The 17,906-nt window shown below is 45.7% G+C and overlaps 1 protein-coding gene across 1 annotated transcript; it reads left to right on the top strand.

Moving 5' to 3' along the window:
* Positions 1-12,919: 12,919 nt before the first annotated feature.
* On the top strand, positions 12,920-13,783 carry LOC145950569 (uncharacterized). Its single transcript, XM_083061669.1, has 2 exons — positions 12,920-13,094; positions 13,176-13,783. Exons 1-2 carry the CDS (start codon positions 12,920-12,922, stop codon positions 13,781-13,783), a joined length of 783 nt encoding a protein of 260 aa, XP_082917795.1.
* Positions 13,784-17,906: the final 4,123 nt, after the last annotated feature.

Genomic DNA, 17,906 nt, shown 5'->3' with positions numbered 1-17,906 from the left:
GTGGTACCCTATCACAAAGAAAGAACATCTTTCATACAAGATGTAATGTTTTAAATAATGTTTGCTCTCTCATTGTTGATAGTGGCTCATGGTGCAACTGTTGTAGCACTAGGTTGGTTAAAAAGTTGAGTTTAATTACTATGCCAGATCGTCAACCTTATCATTTGCAATGGCTTAATAAGGATGGTGACATAGTAGTTGATCAACAAGTGAAGGTTAAGTTTTCCATTGGGAAGTATGAGGACCAAGCTTTATGTGATATAGTACCAATGGAAACTTGTCATATTTTGTTAGGAAGACCATGGCAATTTGAAAAAAAACCTATACATAATGGTCTTACTAATGAAATCTCCTTCACTCATAAGGAAAAGAAATTTGTACTTTATCCTCTCTCACCTCAACAAGTGGCTGAGGATCAAGCACAAATGAAAAACAAAAGAAAAAGAGAAAAAGAAGGGAAGAGTAAAGAGGAAGAAATATCCTCTAAGGGAGTTATGTCTAAAGAAATTTGCTTTATCACTAGAGAACCTATGAAAACTATTCTCTTTCTTCATAAAGACCTTAACTCTTACCCTCACGCTGCCACTAGTCTTGAAGAAGAGATTCACAAATCCATTATTTTTAAAGAAAAAGAATCTCAACTTCAAGATTTTGTGAAGAAGAAGTGGACTTCATTTAGTTCTACTTCTCATGCTACTTCCTTGGTGGTGCCCAAGGTAGATAGCCTTCTTTTGTGTAAGACTTGTCCTACCTTAGTTGCGTCAATAATGCACCCAATTTATGGAATATATTATTTGTTGGATATAACATATGAACCTTCAAGGTTCCTTGTGACAAATTCTTTTCATAACTATCCAACAAATAATATAATCCAAAATTGTTTAGGAAATTTCTTAGTAGTATTTTCCTTATTTTCTAGGAAATGCCTAGGTTACCACATAGGGTACTTTAGGCAAGATGTTTTAGTTTTTAGGATTAAGTCTTTAGTGTGCTATAATTTTAGTTTTTGCACATTTTTAGGATTTAGAAATATACCTAGTCTATGTTTAGGAGAGGATCCTATTCATTATATTAGTAGGTCTAGTATCATAGATTTCTTTAGGTTCCGTGAAAGGATTCCTACTAGGATATACCTTTCACATTTATTTGTTGAAAATATCACCTCTCATGAATTTTATTATATATTTGTAGGTGTGGCCAATAATCATGAAGACCCTCGAGATTTGAGGTCAAATCCTTTTCAAAAGGGAGGGGATGATAGACTATGGCCCAGGCCAAGGAATCCAAGAGGTGATACCTTAAACGAACCAAGAGGAATGGGATGATCTTAAAGACCTTTTTCATATATTTTGTACATAGTCTTTTGTATAGGTTATTTTTGCCTTTGTATTTGTGAGGCACTTTACTTGCTTTTTCTAGTGTTTGTATATTGATTTTAAGGTAGGTTACTTGGAGATTTTAACTCCATTTAACCTCCCTAGTTGATACATTCATTTTGTATTTTTTTCAGTAGGGAAAAAGGGGTGGCATTTAGCAAAGCTAGGGAGTGTGCTTAGAAATTGGGCTTGAGTTGGGCCTAGGCAAAATTTTGCATATTGGACTCATTTTGCTCCTAATTTTTCTTAGATTTGATTTAGCTAGGTCTCATCATCATATGATGAACCTAACTAAACCAAATCAAGAATTTTCAAATTAATTCATGGAGCCATTTGGGACCAAGGCCGCCTAGCTCATCTTCTTCCTCCTTGGCCGAAATTCTAAGCTACACCTCTAGGTTTTTGAAGCTTGCCTTGCAAGCTTCTAAACCTTAGTAGGTTAAGCTTACCTTACCATGGTTCTTAAGTAAACCATGGTCAAGGTTAGCTTCTCCAACAAGCTTGCTAAACAGTGGGAAGTTAAGCTTACCTTACCATGGTTCCTAGTGAACCATGGTTAAGGTTAGCTTCTCCTAGAAGCTACCTCTACCCTATATATTTGTAATTACCTCTCTTGTACTCACTTTTGACATTTATGAGAAATAAACTTCAAATTTCTCTCTCAAGAGTCCTCTAAAAAACCGAAGAGAAAACCTTCTCTTTAAGGTTTCACCAAAGGTTCTTCAACCTTTACTTGGTTCCTCAAGCTTCTACATCAAGCTAAGGAGTAACCGAATCACCTAAGGCTTCTCCTCCATTGAAGACTTCTTCATGGAGATTCAAGCTTCTTCATGTGTAGTCCTTTGTATGTTGAATCTTCCTAGACTAGCTTGTTTGACCTAATTTTTGTTTTGTGTTGTTGTGTCCAAAATTTTTGTGTCTTTGCTTATTAAATCTGTACCTTACTATATGTGCTTTTTCTTTACATGATTGAGTTCCTAATTTGCTATTAGTTCTAGCAAATTTCCTAGAGTTAGGTTTCTATTATGTCTTGTTAAAAGTCCATACCTGTGGCTCCTCGACCGAGGTTGGCGTCAGTTCGGCCACGAAGTCAGCTAAGCATTGAGCTTTCAAAGTGCCACAACATTCGTACTGGATGTCGAACTCGGACAACTCGACTGACCATGCTATCATCCGTCCGGCGAGCTCTGGCTTTCTCAAGATTTGCTTTATCGGGTAATCGGTCTTAACGACTACTTGGTGGCTTTGGAAGTAAGGTCGTAGACGCCGGGCTGCCGTGACAAGCGCCAGTGCGAGCTTTTCAATCGTCTGATACCGTTTCTCCGTGTCTTGGAGGACTCAGTTGATAAATAGACTGGCGTCTGTGTTTTTTGGTGCTCCTATACTATAACCGCGCTGATTGCACTTTCTGCCACGGCCAGATAGAGGAGGAGGTCGGCTTGGTGATCCGGCCTCTGAAGGATTGGCGGAGACGCGAGGAAGGTTTTGAAGCTTTTGAAAGCCTCCTCACATTGGTCCGTCCACTCGAAGTTTTTTGGCTTCTGCAGCAGGGTAAAGATGGGCCCTGCCTTGTCCGCCAATCTGGGGATAAAACGGGACAGGGAGACCAACCTTCTCACCGGACGCTGGACATCTTTCACTGTCTGGGGGCTCTACATCTGAATGATGGCTTTGCACTTCTCCGGGTTGGCCTCAATCCCCCTGCTAGTGATCATGAAACCAAGGAATTTTCCTCCCTGGACGCCGAAGACGCATTTCTCTAGGTTGAGACGCATGTTATGTCTCCTGATCTAGCTGAACACCTCGGCCAGGTCGGCAGCATGGTCCTCGGCCGAGGTAGTTTTGACCACCATGTCATCAACATAGACTTCCATGTTTCGCCCGATCTGCTGGTGGAAAACCTTGTCCATCAGTCACTGGTAAGTGGCTCCTGCGTTCTTGAGACCGAAGGGCATCACTCGGTAACAGTAATTGGCGTGATCGGTAATGAATGATGTGTGCACCTCGTCTGGTGGGTACATCATGATCTGGTTGTACTTGGAGTGCGCATCAAGGAAATTGAGGAGGGCGTGCCCGGATGCTCCATCAACCAGCATGTCGATGCTCGACAAGGGATATGAGTCTTTGGGGCATGCTTTGTTTAAGTCGGTATAGTCGACGCACATTCGCCATTTCCCCGAGCTCTTTTTCACCAACATCATGTTTGCCAGCCATGTGGTGTACCTGACCTCACGGATGAAGCCGACCTCACGGATGAAGCTGACATTTAGTAACTTTTGTGTCTCGGTGATGATGGCCTCCCGCCTTTCACCACCACCTTTCCTCTTCATCTGGGCCACTGGCTTCGCGTCCTTGTGAATTGCCAACCTGTGACAGATGAAGTTAGCATCTATACCTGGCATGTCGGTGCTGGACCATGCAAAGAGGTCGGCGTTTTTGGAGATTTCGGCCTCGAGCTGTTGCCGTAACTCCGGGTTCAACTGCCTGCTAATTTTCGTGCACTGCCTAGGGAGCTTCCCGATTTGGAGGTCGTCGAGCTCGTCGATGGGACTCGGTCGTTCATCATGGGAGTCGGATCTCGGATCGAGGTCAGTGATATCCACGTGGGTGATGTGAGCCACTGTGGGGGGATCATTCTTGCAACGCTCGCCAGACGGAGAGATTTTCAGGCTTTCAGCGTAGCACTACCGAGCCGTCTTCTAGTTTTCCTTGATAGAGATGATCTTGCCATCATTCCCTGGGAACTTCATGGTGAGATATGGGGTAGATACCACTGCTCCGAGTTGGTTCAGCGTCAGCCTTCCAATAATAATGTTATAGGACGTGTTGGCTTCTACTAGGAGGTATCGGACCATAATCCTCCTTGTGGCGGGAGAGGTTCCGAAGGTTGTCAGTAGGTCCACATATCCCCGAGTATGTACTCGCTCTCCTGCAAAACTGACTAGGGGCTCTGTGTGAGGTTGGATGAGAGAGTGAGGAATATCTAACCTGAGGAACGTCAGCCAATACAGGACGTCAACCGAGCTCCCTTGGTCAATCAACGTCTTGTGGACCTCCCAATTGGCGACCTCCATGGCGATGACCATTGGATCATCCTGGTTGGGGCTGACGCCAAGGTAGTCGTCGTTAGTGAAGGTGATCGGCGGCGAGCTTTGATGCGAGGCCGAGGTACCGGAGTGGACATTGTTGATGCTGCGCAAATGTCGTTTCCGCACCGAGCTGCTAGAGCCTCCCCCTGTGAAGCCACCTGCAATTGTGTTGATGACGCCCCGCAAGGGGGATGACCCTGTTTCCTGGCTTACCTCGGCCTGCACTGCACCACCAGTGTTTTGCTGAGAGCTAGAGGGTTGGTCTGTGCGGGCTCCTGAACCACGACCTCTGCCTCGTCCTCGTCCATTGTATCCTCCTCGGTGGCCTTGCTGCCGCTGGACGTATTGCGCAAGGTGTCCCGCCTGGACGAGTTCCTCTATGCGATCTCTGAGGGTGCGACATTCCTCAGTGGTCTGACCATGATTCCTGTGGTATCGACAATGCTTGGATTTGTCTGCACTGTTAGGGCTGCCTCCTGGTGGTGGTAGGGTGAGTAGGTTACTGTTGTTGGCCTCCTCCAGGATATGCACTCGGGGCGCATTCAAAGGGGTGTAGAAGTCGTATCTCCCTCCTTTATTTACCCTAGCAGTCTTCTTGAACTGACTGTCGTTGGTGACCTTCACCTTATCTTTGTGGCCTTGGTCCGACTTTGTTTGCGATTTACCTCGGACCTGGTCACGAAAAGCAGAGTGCTCTTCCATATGAATGTAGCCTGCAGCTCGGGCGCGAAGTTCGTCCATGTCAATAAGGGGTCGCCGACACAGGCTGTCGAAAAACGGTCCTGGCTTGAGTGCCATAAGCATGGCGTGCAGGGCAACCTCAGGATTCAAATTTTGAATCTTGACCGAGATGCTGGCAAAACGCTCCATGAACGTCCTTAGCGGCTCGTCGTCGCTCTGTCTGAGACTGGCCAGAGCGGCCGACGTTATGTGATGAGGCCGACTCGTTGCGTACTATGTGGTGAACCATCTGACCAGGGTGTCAAAGCTGTCAATCGATCCTGCCTGCAGTTGGGTATACCAGGCGAGCGCTGCACCCTTAAGCGAGGTTGGAAAAACCCCACACAGAACAACATCGTCATTAGTGTATAGGTTTACCTGCGTGACGTATAAGTTGATGTGCTCGTCCGGATCCATCGTAGCGGTCGATGTGGTGGGGCTTCCAACCAAAGGGCAGAGGTGTCTCCATGATGCCATCCACAAAGGGATGGCGGCGGATGCTTGTTCGATTTCCTGGAGCCTAGGCTGGAGCAATGCTGACTTCATGGGCCGACCTGTTCGTCGGTGCATGTGACCGGTGTGTAGCAGGCCGGGGGGTCGGTGTCCTGGGTGCTGTTGGTGGCTAGGAAACCGAATACCCCTCTTCCTCGTGTTGGTTACTCGGTTGAAGAGGTTGATCAGAAGTGCACCGAGGAAGTTGGGCGCAAATACGTTCATTCTCGGCGCGCAGCGCCGCTAGGTCAGCTTCGTTAGTGGTACTCAGCGCCGCCAGGTCAGTTTCGTGCTTGGCACGCATGTTTTGCAGATTGGCAGTGTGTTGCTGCCGCATTTGTTCGACCTACTCGATCAACCTTGTCAATGCTGCTTCGTTGTCCATGCTGGTCGTATGATCGACGTCGTCTGTTGCTCGTCTACTATGGCTTCGGGTGAAAACCATAAGCGTGGCCGATAAGAGCTGTCTTGATCGGCCCCATGGTGGGCGCCAAATGTTCTTACTGGAGATCTGTCATAGAGATGAACCGCTGGGTAAGATCGGCAAGCCTCATTCGCTGGTACGTTTGGTGCTCCAAGATGGGGGTGGTACCTGTAAAAGAGACTCCGATGCTAAAGTTAATGTTTGTGGGTGTATGAGTCTTGTATAAGTAATGCATGTACCTTTGTGTGGATTAGGGTTTCGTTGGGCCTTGGGCCTGAGATCAGTTATGACCTATTTAGATAACGGACCTCGTCTTAGCTGAGGTCTCCCAACGCATGTCCGAGGTGCGTATCCGAGGTCGTTCTGCGCTGTGATGCCGAGCTGGAGCTCAGTTTTGCGGTATGGATAGTACACTCATCAATAAAGATTCAACAAATAAAATCATGGGAATAGATCCCTCCACCAATGATGACAATAAAAAGCAAAAGAAACAACATGGAAAAAAGGTAAGCTTCGTAAATGTTAAAAAATCCGAAGCATTTAGAAAAATAGTAGAAAAAGGCAAACTTCAAATATGAAAGAGCCAAAGCTAAACAAAAATGAAATTTAGAAAAAAAAATTTACCACAAGCAGGCACCTGGAGAGACATCATAATACTCACATGGCAGGGGTAACACTAGATTCCTTGTCACCCATCTACTCCTTTTCCCACTAGCACAAGGGCACCACCTACCAACAATTCTGTCTTCATTAGATGTCCTAGCCAAAGAAATGGGGCAATCAAATCACAATATCAGTAGCCAGTCTGGAGAGGTCGGCATAACAATACTCACCATCAGTAGCCATCCTAGAGAGGCTAACATAATAATACTCACCATCAGCAGCCAGTCTGAAGAGGCTAGGCATAATAATACTCACCATCAACAACCAGCCTGGAGAGGCCAACCATAATAATACTCAGTGTTCAGCAGGTAGCTTGGAGAGGCCAGCCATAATAATACTCAGCATTCAGCAGGAAATCTAGAAAGGCTAGCCATAATCATACTCAGCATTCAGCAGACAGCTTGGAGAGGCCAGCCATAATAATACTTAGCATTTAGTAGGCAGCTTGGAGAGGCCGGTACAACAATACTCAGCATTAGCAGGCAGCCTGGAGAGGCCTGCATAATAATACTCCCTTTTCAACAAGCTATGAATAAAAGAACACACTATCACAAGAGAAATAATGAAGCATCTACTTAAAGACTGAAGATCAGGTGTACAGTTTTTCACCCTTATTACCCAATAGAGTACGCAACCAACACTCAACTGCTATAAAAGGCAAGGATACGAGCAAATACACCTATCCAAGGAAAACAAACGTAGAAGCGCCAGCACCAAAGAGACGAGGAGAAGACCCAGACAAAATGTCTACGTCTTTACTTGCCTTTGGAAAAGTAATACATAGTTATTCCAAAGGACAAGTAAAGAGGGGCAGCTGTAGACACCCAATTTCTTCCGGGGGCATACAAACAAGGAAATGGACATCTATTATCAAGGAAAGGAGCTCCCGAAGCATGGAAAAATAAGACATGACATCAGAAACCCAAAAGCCCAAACAAGCTAGTTTTAGTAGCCAAGAATGGGCTGTTGCAAAACTAGAATGAGCCTTTTCCAATTTGGAACAGGCCGTTCCAAGTTCCTAAAAGGTCCTAAAACCCTAGTTTGGAATGGGTTGTTCCTATACTGGAATGGGCCGTTCCAAGTTCCTAAAAGAAGGCTAAAACCTAAGTTTGGAACGGGCCGTTCCTAAATTGGAACAGACCGTTCTAAGTTATTAAAAAGGCCTAAAAACCCTTGCTTGGAACGGTCGTTCCAGCGTAGTCCGTTATGTGTTAAACTCATCTTTGGAATGGGTCGTTCTAGTTTAAGAACGGGTCGTTCTAGTTACAAAATTAACACATAACAGTCAAATCCAGAACGGGCCGTTCCAATTTTGGAACAGCCTGTTCTAGCCACTTTCTGATGTCTATAAATAGCAGACTCAGTCATTTTTCTCAGGGCCAGAAAATCAATCCAGAGCTCCTTATAGCTCGAAAATTCTCTCTTTCTCTCTCTTTTTGTATTTCTTGAGATTTGTGAGACATATTATAGTGTGAAAGGTTGCTACAAAGCACCTAAAGATCTCCATATTTGAAGATTCAATAGAGCTCGTTTAAGAGGTATTTCAATCAATCTTCTTCTCTCTCTTTTATTTCTCATATTTAATAAACATTGTTATAACAAAAATAATCATGTAGATATTTTAGGATCAATCGTGTAATTTAAATTGCAAACATGTAAATAATCATTAATAAAGGGGATTAAATATTTAACTTATTAATTCTTGTTATGCTAGTTTCATCATGAGGGTACCGATTATGGGCATTGTAGGGGTGCTTAATACCTTCTCTACACGTAACCGACCCCCAAACCCAATTCTAGTTATCATGGCCATTATTGGACTTTTAAAAATTTTTTTTTCCAATGTTTTGAGTAAAACATTGGTGGCGACTCCATGAATTTATTTTTCAAAACCATTAATTAAGGATTAGTCTGGTCTCCAGGCATTCCTTAATTGATGAGATTTTCGAAAGGATGTCTAAATCATAAGTCACGAGATCGAGCCAATCCTGCTGCCAACAATTATTCTCACACCCTCGAGCGAGGTTTTTCACTCCCCCTTACCTTGATGAGTAGAAGACGAAGCGCATACGGTTCCCTGGTGATCTCCTGCTCATAGTTCTCTTGAGTCTTGAGAGAACAACACGTAGAAAAGAAAGAGAAAGTGAGAAGTGTGAAAATAACTCCTGACCACCTCCTTTCTTAATAATAATAATAATTATAATAATTATAATAATTAATATTATTATTATTGTACTATCCGTACTGCTAAGCCGAGCTCGAGCTCGGCATCACAACGCGAGTCGACATCGGCCAAGACAAGGCCCACCATCTAAACAAATTATAACCGATCTCAAGACCAAGGCCCAATAAAACCTTAATTCATACTAAGGTACGTGCTTTACTTATACGAGACCCATACATCCACAAACACTAACTTTAGCATCAGAGTCTCTTTTGCAGGTACCACCCCCACTTGGAACAACAACCGTACCCAGTGAAGGAGGCTCACCGATCTTGTCCAGTAGATCATCCCTACGACTGATCTCCGGTAAGAACATTTGGCGCCCACCATGGGGCCGATCAAGACAGCTCTTATCGGCCACGCTTATGGTTTTCACCCGAAGCCATAGTAGACGAGCAACAGATGACCTAGATCACACAACTAGAATGGACAGTGAAGCAGCGCTGAGAAGACTAATCGAACAGGTCGAATAGATGCGACAGTAACACGCCGTCGACCTGTAGAAAATTCGTGCCAAGCACGAAATTGACCTAGCAGCGCTGCGTGCCACGAATGAAACTGACCTAGCGGCGCTGCGCGCCAAGAATGAGCACATTCGCGCCCAACTTCCTCGACGCCCTTCTGATCAACCACCTCAACCGAGTAATCAACACGAGGAAGAGGGGCACTCAGTCTCTCAACCACCGACTGCACCTAGGGCACCGACCCCCAAGCCTGCCACATATTGGTTGCACGCGCCAACGAATAGGTCGGCCCATGAAGTAAGCAACGCGCCCGCCCAAGATCCAGGACATAGGGCAAGCATCCACTACCACCCCTTCGTGGATGGCATTATGGAGACGCCCCTCCCTTTTGGATGGAAGCCTCTCAACATCGACCGTTATGACGACACTGCTGACCTGGACGAGCACATCGACCTATACGTTACACAGGTAAACCTATACACTAATGACGATGCTATTCTGTGTAGGGTCTTTTCGACCTCGCTCAAGGGGAAGCACTCGCCTGGTATACCCAACTACCGGCGGGATCAATCGATAGGTTCGACACCCTGGTCAGACGGTTTACGGCATAGTATGCAACGAGTCGACCTCATCACGTTACATCAGCCGCTCTGGCCAGTCTCAGACTGAGCGAAGACGAACCACTAAGGACGTTCATGGAGCGCTTTGCCAGCATCTCGGTTAAGATTCGAATTTTGAATCCCGAGGTCACCCTACACGCCACGCTCATGGCACTCAAGCCAGGACCGTTCGTCGATAGCCTGTGTCGGCGACCTCCTGTTAACAAGGACGAACTCCGTGCCCGAGCTGCAGGGTACATCCAGATGGAAGAACACTCTGCCTTTCGTGACCAGGTTCGCAGAAAATCACAGGTCAAGCCGGATCACTGTCACAAAGACAAGATGAAGGTCACCAATGATAGTCAGTTTAAGAAGGCTGCTCGGACAAATAAAGGGGGAAGGTACGACTTCTACACCCCCCTAAATGCGCCCCGAGTACACATCCTGGAGGAAGCCAACAATAATAACCTGCTCACCCTACCACCCCCTGGACACAGTCCCAATAGTGCGGACAAATCCAAGCACTGCCAGTACCATAGGAACCATGGTCACACATATGAAGAATGCCGCACACTCAAAGATCGTATAGAGGAACTTGTCCAGGCGGGACACCTTTGGCAATACGTTCAGCGACAGCAAGGTCACCGAGGAGGCTACAACGGACGAGGATGAGGGCGAGGTCGCGGTTCAGGCACTCGCACAGACCAACCCTCCGGATCTCAACAAAATGCTGGTGGCGCAGTGCAGGTCGAGGTAAGTCAAGAAATGGGGTCAGCTCCCTTGCGAGGAGTTATCAACACAATTGCAGGTGGTTTCGTAGCGGAAGGCTCTAGCAGCTCGGTGCGGAAAAGACACCTGCGCAGCATCAATAATGTTCACTCCGCTACCTCGGCCTCGCACCAAAGCTCACCACCAATCACCTTCACCGATGACGACTACACTGGCGTCTGTCCAAATCAAGATGATCCAATGGTCATCACCGTGGAGGTCGCCAATTGGGAGGTCCACAAGACGCTGATCGACCAAGGCAACTCGACTGACGTCCTATACTGGCCGATGTTCCTCAGGTTAGACATCACTCAGTCCCTCATCTAACCTCATACAAAGCCCTTAGTCGGTTTTGCTGGAGAGCAAGTCCACACTCGAGGATACGTGAACCTGCTGACAACCTTCAGAACCTCTCCTGACTTAAGGCAGATCATGGTCCGATACCTCCTCGTGGAAGCCAACACGTCTTACAACATAATCATTGGAAGGCTGATGTTGAACCAACTCGGAGCAGTGGTGTCTACCCTGCACCTCACAATGAATATCCCAGGGAGTGGTGGTAAGATCATCTCCGTCAGGGCGAACTAGAAGACAGCTCGGTAATGCTATGCCGAGAGTTTGAAAGTCTCACCATCCGAAGAGCGCCACAAAAGTGACCCTCCTACAGTGGCTCCCATCACCCAGGTTGAAATCACTAACCTAGACTCGAGGTCGGAATCCCATGACGAACGACCGAGTCCCATTGACGAGCTTCACGATCTTCAAGTCAGCAAACTCCCTGGACAATGTACAAAGATAAGCAGACAGCTAAACCTAGAATTACGGCAGCAACTTGAAGCCGAAATCTCCAAGAACGTCGACCTTTTTGCATGGTTAAGTGCCGATATGCTAGGTATAGATGCTAACTTCATCTGTCACAGGTTGGCAATCCACAAGGAGGCAAAACCAGTGGCCTAGAGGAAGCGGAAGGTCGGTGGTGAGAGACGAGAAGCCATCATCACCGAGACACAAAAGCTGCTAAACACGGGCTTCATCTGCGAAGTCAGATACACCACGTGGCTGGAAAATGTGGTACTGGTAAAAAAGAGCTCGGGGAAGTGGCATATGTGTGTCGACTACACCGACCTGAACAAAGCATGTCCTAAGGACTCGTACCCCTTACCGAGCATCGACAAGCTGGTTGATGGGCCATACGGGCACGCCCTCCTCAGCTTTCTAGATGCCTACTCCGGGTACAACTAGATTATGATGTACCCACCAGACGAGGTGCACACGTCATTCATCACTGACCACGCCAATTTTTGCTACCGAGTGATGCCATTCGGTCTAAAAAATGCAGGAGCCACCTACCAACGACTGATGGATAAAGTTTTCCACCAGTAGATTGGGCAGAATATGGAGGTCTACGTTGACGACATGGTCGTCAAAACCACTTCAGCCGAAGGTCATGCTGCCGACCTAGCCGAGGTGTTCATTCAGATAAGAAAACACAACATGCCCCTCAACCCAGAGAAGTGTGTCTTCGGCGTCCAAGGAGGTAAATTCCTTGGTTTCATGATCACCAGAAGGGGCATTGAAGCCAACCCAGAGAAGTGCAAAGCCATCATCCAGATGCAAAGCCCTCAGACTGTGAAAGAAGTCCAGTGCCTGGCAAGAAGGTTGGTTTCTCTTTCACGTTTTATCCCCAGGTTGGCAGAGAAAGCATGACCCATGTTCACCCTGCTGCGAAAGCCGAAAAACTTCGAGCTGACGGACCAGTGTGAAGAGGCCTTCAAGAGCTTCAAAGTCTTCCCCACGACTCCACCAGTCCTCCAAAGGCTGGATCACCGCACCGACCTCCTCCTCTACCTGACCGTGGCAGAAGGCGCAATCAGCGCAGTCATAGTGCAAGTGCACCAGAAGGTGTAAACGCCAATCTACTTCATCAATTGAGTCCTCCAAGACACAGAAAAATAGTATCAGACGATTGAGAAGCTTGCACTAGCACTTGTCACCGCAGCTCGGCGTCTCTGACCTTATTTTCAAAGTCACCAGGTGGTCGTCAAAATTGACTACCTGATCAAGCAAATCCTGAGAAAGCCAGAGCTCACAGGATGGATGATGGCATGGTCAGTAGAGCTGTCCGAGTTTGACATCAAGTATGAAAGTCGCGGCCCCCTGAAAGCTCAATGCCTGGCAGATTTTGTGGCCGAATTGACTCTAACCTCGGCCGACCAACCACAGGTATGGACTTTACATGTTGATGGGTCCTCCAATTCTAAGGGTGGCGGTGCAGGTATTATCTTGGAAGGACCAAATGAAGTCGCCTTAGAGCAAACTCTTAAGTTTGGCTTCAAAGTGACCAACAACTAGGCAGAATATGAAGCGCTTCTCGCAAGGCTAAGGTTGGATCACGACCTCGGAGCGCGGAGAGTGAGTTGCAAAAGTGACTCAAAGCTCATGGTGGAACAACTCAGCGGGATGTACCAGACTAAGGATACCCTACTATATAGGTACTTCCATGTAGCCTCCCAACAGATCTCTTCCTTTGAAGAATTCACAATACATCATGTACCCCGAGAGAAAAATGCCAGAGCCGACCTCTTATCAAAGCTCGCTAGTACCAAAAACCCTGGACAACATCGAACCATCATCCAGGAGACCCTCAATTCACCCAGCTTGGACGACAAGGTCGTCAACACTAGTGACAGTGAAGACCAAGGATGGATGACAGGTATTTGGAACTACCTGAAGGAAGGAATTTTACCCAAGGATAAAGATGAAGCTCGGATGATGAGGGTAAGGTCAGTTAAGTTTGTCATTGTCGGAGACGAACTGTTCAAGCGCGGCATCTCCACCCCATTGCTCAAATGCTTGACAGAGCCTCAAGCCACTTATGTCATTGAGGGATATATGGTATGCACTCCAGAGCACGCTCGATGGCTACCAGGGTACTCTGAGCCAGATACTACTGGCCCACGTTAAAGTCAAATTGTCAAGCCTACGTACAGAAATGCAAGGAATGCCAGCAGTTCGGCAATGCACATCGACAACCGCCCGAAGCCCTCTACCAGATAATGATGTCGTGGCCCTTTGCCTAGTGGGGAATGGACATCCTCGGGCCATTTCCCCCTGCGAAAGGTCAACTCAAATTCCTTTTGGTGGTAATAGACTGATAGAAAAGAATGGCACAATCCAAGAGGGGGGTGAATTGGATTCTATGACCCTTTAAAAATTATCAGAGTATTCAGGATCTTTATTTCACTTTTAAACTTTTCTAAGACTGAATTTTCAAATGAAGCTTTCTCTAAGACTTGTTATGAAAGTATGAATGCTATATGCTTTCTTGATTACAAAATTGTGAGGTTCAAATACAATGTTCTAATTCAGATTTAAACCAACAATTTTCACATACACATGTTAATCAAGAATTTTCTTCTTTAATGTTCAATCAAACAATTACTCAAAGTAAAAGATAAGGTAAAAAAAGATTGCACAAGTCTTTTATACTGGTTCAGCCACTCCAAATGTGACCTACATCCAGTCCTTAATCAACACCTGATTAAGATTTGTTCCACTATCTTAAGCAAGAAGGTTTACAAGCACACACACATGCATATACTTCAACACAAAAGATAACCACTTTCTTGACCCCAAGAAAGCACCCCTTGTAGAACCCACTACAAGAAACCTTACCACTTGAGAAACCCTTCTCAAGATTTTTTACAAAGATTCACAAAGAATAAAGGAATGAATTCACCTGGAATTCTTGAATAAATCTTTATCTTCCCCTTTCAAGAATATGATGATGATTATCTTCTCACAAGCTTTTCACAAACGTTTTCACTCTTGGATTTCACAAAGAAAACTCTCCAAGATGTCACAAAGACTCCACAAAACGTTTTTCACAAATTGATTATCAGTTCTAACTCTTGTCTGAAGTTTCTCAAAGTTCAAACTATTTATAAAAGTTTCAGACGCAGATAATCGATTATTTTGTTCTTCAGGTTTTCTGGAAACCAACCAAGAACAATATAATCGATTATTTTGCTGGATAATCGATTATTCCAGAAAGTTGTTCCTAGGATAATCGATTATTTTGGCAAATAATCGATTATTGCAGCAAGGCATCCCATTTTGCCTATTGCTGGAATAATCGATTATATTTAACAATAATCGATTATTTTGAGTTAGTACTTAAAACTTCATTTTAAGTCTCAAAATAACTTTTCAATGTTTTAACTCATCATCATATACTCTCTACTTAGTTTAGATATAGATTTGATTATGCACAAAGCATACTAAGCACACACAATATAAAATCTCATTCAAAACAACTTAATTTCTAAACTCTATTACATTGCTCCATTACATAACATGTTCTTGACTTTTCTTTGACTTTGTTTTTGTGCTTCCAAGTTGTAAGTTGTTGTTGTACACTTGTGTTGTGATCATCAAAACTTCTTTAGGCTTCAAGCTCTCCTAAGCTCAACATAGACTACTTCACCAAGTGGATCGAGCCATGCCCACTCGCTAAGATCACCGCCGAGAACGTACAGAGATTCACCTGGAAGAACATCATATGGAGGTTTGGCATTCCACATTCTCTGGTCACTGACAACGGCAGGCAGTTCATTGCGTAGAGTTTCGAAGACTTCCTCCGTGAACTCAGAGTCAAACATCTCCCAACCTCAGTGGAGCACCCACATACCAATGGCCAAGCTGAAGCTGCAAACAAGGTGATACTCTGAGAGCTAAAGTAGCGGCTAGGATGCACCAAAGGACAATGGTCGACGAGCTCCCCAGCATCCTCTAGGCGTACCATTGTACCCCCCAATCAACAATGCAGGAAACACCTTACAAGCTAACCTATGGAGCCGATGCTATGATCCCGGTGGAGGTTGGTGAGACGTCTCACTGACGTCGTGTTTTCGATGGTGAGCAAGATGCTCAGGAGATAGCGGCCAACCTCGACCTGATTGATGAGCTCAGAAAAGAAGCCCGGATCCATGAAGAAGCTTGTAAGCTCCGAGCCTCCAGAAGTTACAATACGCGAGTCCGACCTTGCTCCTTTAGGGTTGGCAACTTGGTGTGGTGACTTTTAGGAGATGCCCGCAGGGATTCGTCAGAAGGAAAGCTCGCGCCTAACTAGGATGGCCCATTCCGAGTCACAGAAAACTTAGAAAATAGAGCATACCGACTAGAAGAGCTCAGCGGCAAAGCCATCCCGAGAACTTGGAATGCCACGCATCTAAAGTTCTACTTCAGTTGAAATTGTACGAATGAGCTGTGCACTCTTTTCCCGACTCAGTCTTTTGTCCTAAGAAACAGAAAAATGGGTTTTGGCTGAGAGGGCTTTTAACGAGGCACACCCATAACATTAATAAAATGACTCATTCAATTCATAACTTCTTGATTTTACCCTGTTTTATTATAAAATGCATTATCTTAAGTCGAGGTCGAGTTTGAACCTTGATACGAATAGTTTTATCTCAAGCCGAGGTCGATTCCGAACCTTGATACGAAATCTCAACCTGAGGTCGAGTTCGAACCTTAGTGCGAATTATTTTACTTTATGCTGAGGTCGAATTCAAACCTCAAGAACAAAATCTTAACCCGAGGTTGAGTTCAAACCTCGGTGCACATTATTTTACTTTACACTGAGGTCGAGTTCGAACCTTAGTATGAATTGTTCTATCTTACCCGAGGTTGAGTTCGAACCTTAGTATGAATTGTTTCATCTTACACTGAGGTCGAGTTCGAACCTTAGTATGAATTGTTCTATCTTACCCGAGGTTGAGTTTGAACCTTAGTATGAATTGTTTCATCTTACCCCGAGGTCGAGTTCGAACCTTAGTATGAATTGTTTCATCTTACGCCGAGGTCGAATTCGAAACTTAGTATGAATTGTTCTATCTTAACCTTAGGACGAATTCGAACCTTAGTACGAATTATTTTATCATTATGCTGAGGTCGAGTTCGAACACTGATGCGTAATCTTAAGCCAAGGTCGAGTTCGAACCTTAGTGCGAATTATCCTATCCTATGCTGAGGTTGAATTCGAACCCTGGTGCAAATCACTTTAAACTAAGCCAAGTTTAAACGTGTTTTCAAACCACAAAAAATGGGCAAAAACTAAGCCTAAATCATGAGCGCAAAACCAAAGGTAAAAATAAAACCATCAAAAGCGCAAGACGAAAAATAATATATACACAGCAAGTTTGCAAGTTCAAAAGCATGAATCCAAAGGGAAAGGAAAAAGAACAAAACAAGCTAAGTTATTATAAAACCAGCCTAGGCGGAGGCATTCTCACTCGAGCTATCCTGGAGGTCGTCTTCTTTCACCAACTGCCCAAAGCGCACCTCTTTCTCCACATGCATGGGTGAGAAGTCGACCCTAGGAGCTAGCAACCTCGCCTGACGAGCTGCCTTGATGAAGCCTCTCTTATGCTCCAGCAGGACAGCTCGCTCGGTCTCAACAAGCTTCCTCTCCAACTTTGCCTTAGTCGCGGCCAGCTTGTCAAGGTCTGCCCTCAGAGCGACGTCCTCCTCCTCCTTCCCACTAAGAAGTACCTCGTCACAGAGATGCCTCTCAGCAGCTTCCCCCAGCTCGGCCTTCAGCGCCGAGACCTCATCTTCAAGGGAATGCACTCTCCCCCGAGAGAAAGTGGAGAGCTCCTGAAGCTCGCCAACTTGAGCAACATAGACCTCATTAGCCTTCAAGGCAATCTCTAAATATTTTTGGACCCTCGCGAGATCTCTCCTCGTGGCTTGAAGCTCGGCCTCATTCTGCCTCTTAGCCTCGCCCAGAGCGGCCCCCAACGCTTGATTCTCCTCCTCCAAAGGCTGGACTCGGCTTTTCTCTCTTTTGAGGTCCCATTGCTGTTTCGAACACCTGTGCTTCCAGTGGGCCACAATAGCCATCGCCTTCTACATGAAGACCTCAGCGGAGTCAAGGCCCTCCACTGGCTCGACCTTCACGATCATCGCCTGATCAGCCAAGCGCAGCGAACCCCTTGGGTAGAAGGTCTCCGCGGTCACCCCCGAACTCCACAATGAGTGCACATCCGAGGACGCACTCACGTGATCCAACCTTGTCAAAGGGCGA

Source organism: Cajanus cajan, chromosome 8 (genome assembly GCF_000230855.2).
Source record: "Cajanus cajan strain Asha chromosome 8, NIPB_CcT2T_4, whole genome shotgun sequence".
In the NCBI taxonomy this organism is placed as follows: Eukaryota; Viridiplantae; Streptophyta; class Magnoliopsida; order Fabales; family Fabaceae; genus Cajanus; species Cajanus cajan.
The sequence above is the reverse complement of the archived record's forward strand: the minus strand, read 5'-3'. Positions and strand labels throughout refer to the sequence as shown.

Coding starts and splice junctions, on each gene's coding strand:
- LOC145950569 (XM_083061669.1), top strand. CDS start 12,920: ATGGCATGGTCAGTAGAGCTGTCCGAGTTTGACATCAAGTATGAAAGT. Junction 13,095..13,175: donor TTCTAAGGGTGGCGGTGCAG/GTATTATCTTGG, acceptor ACAACTAGGCAG/AATATGAAGCGCTTCTCGCA.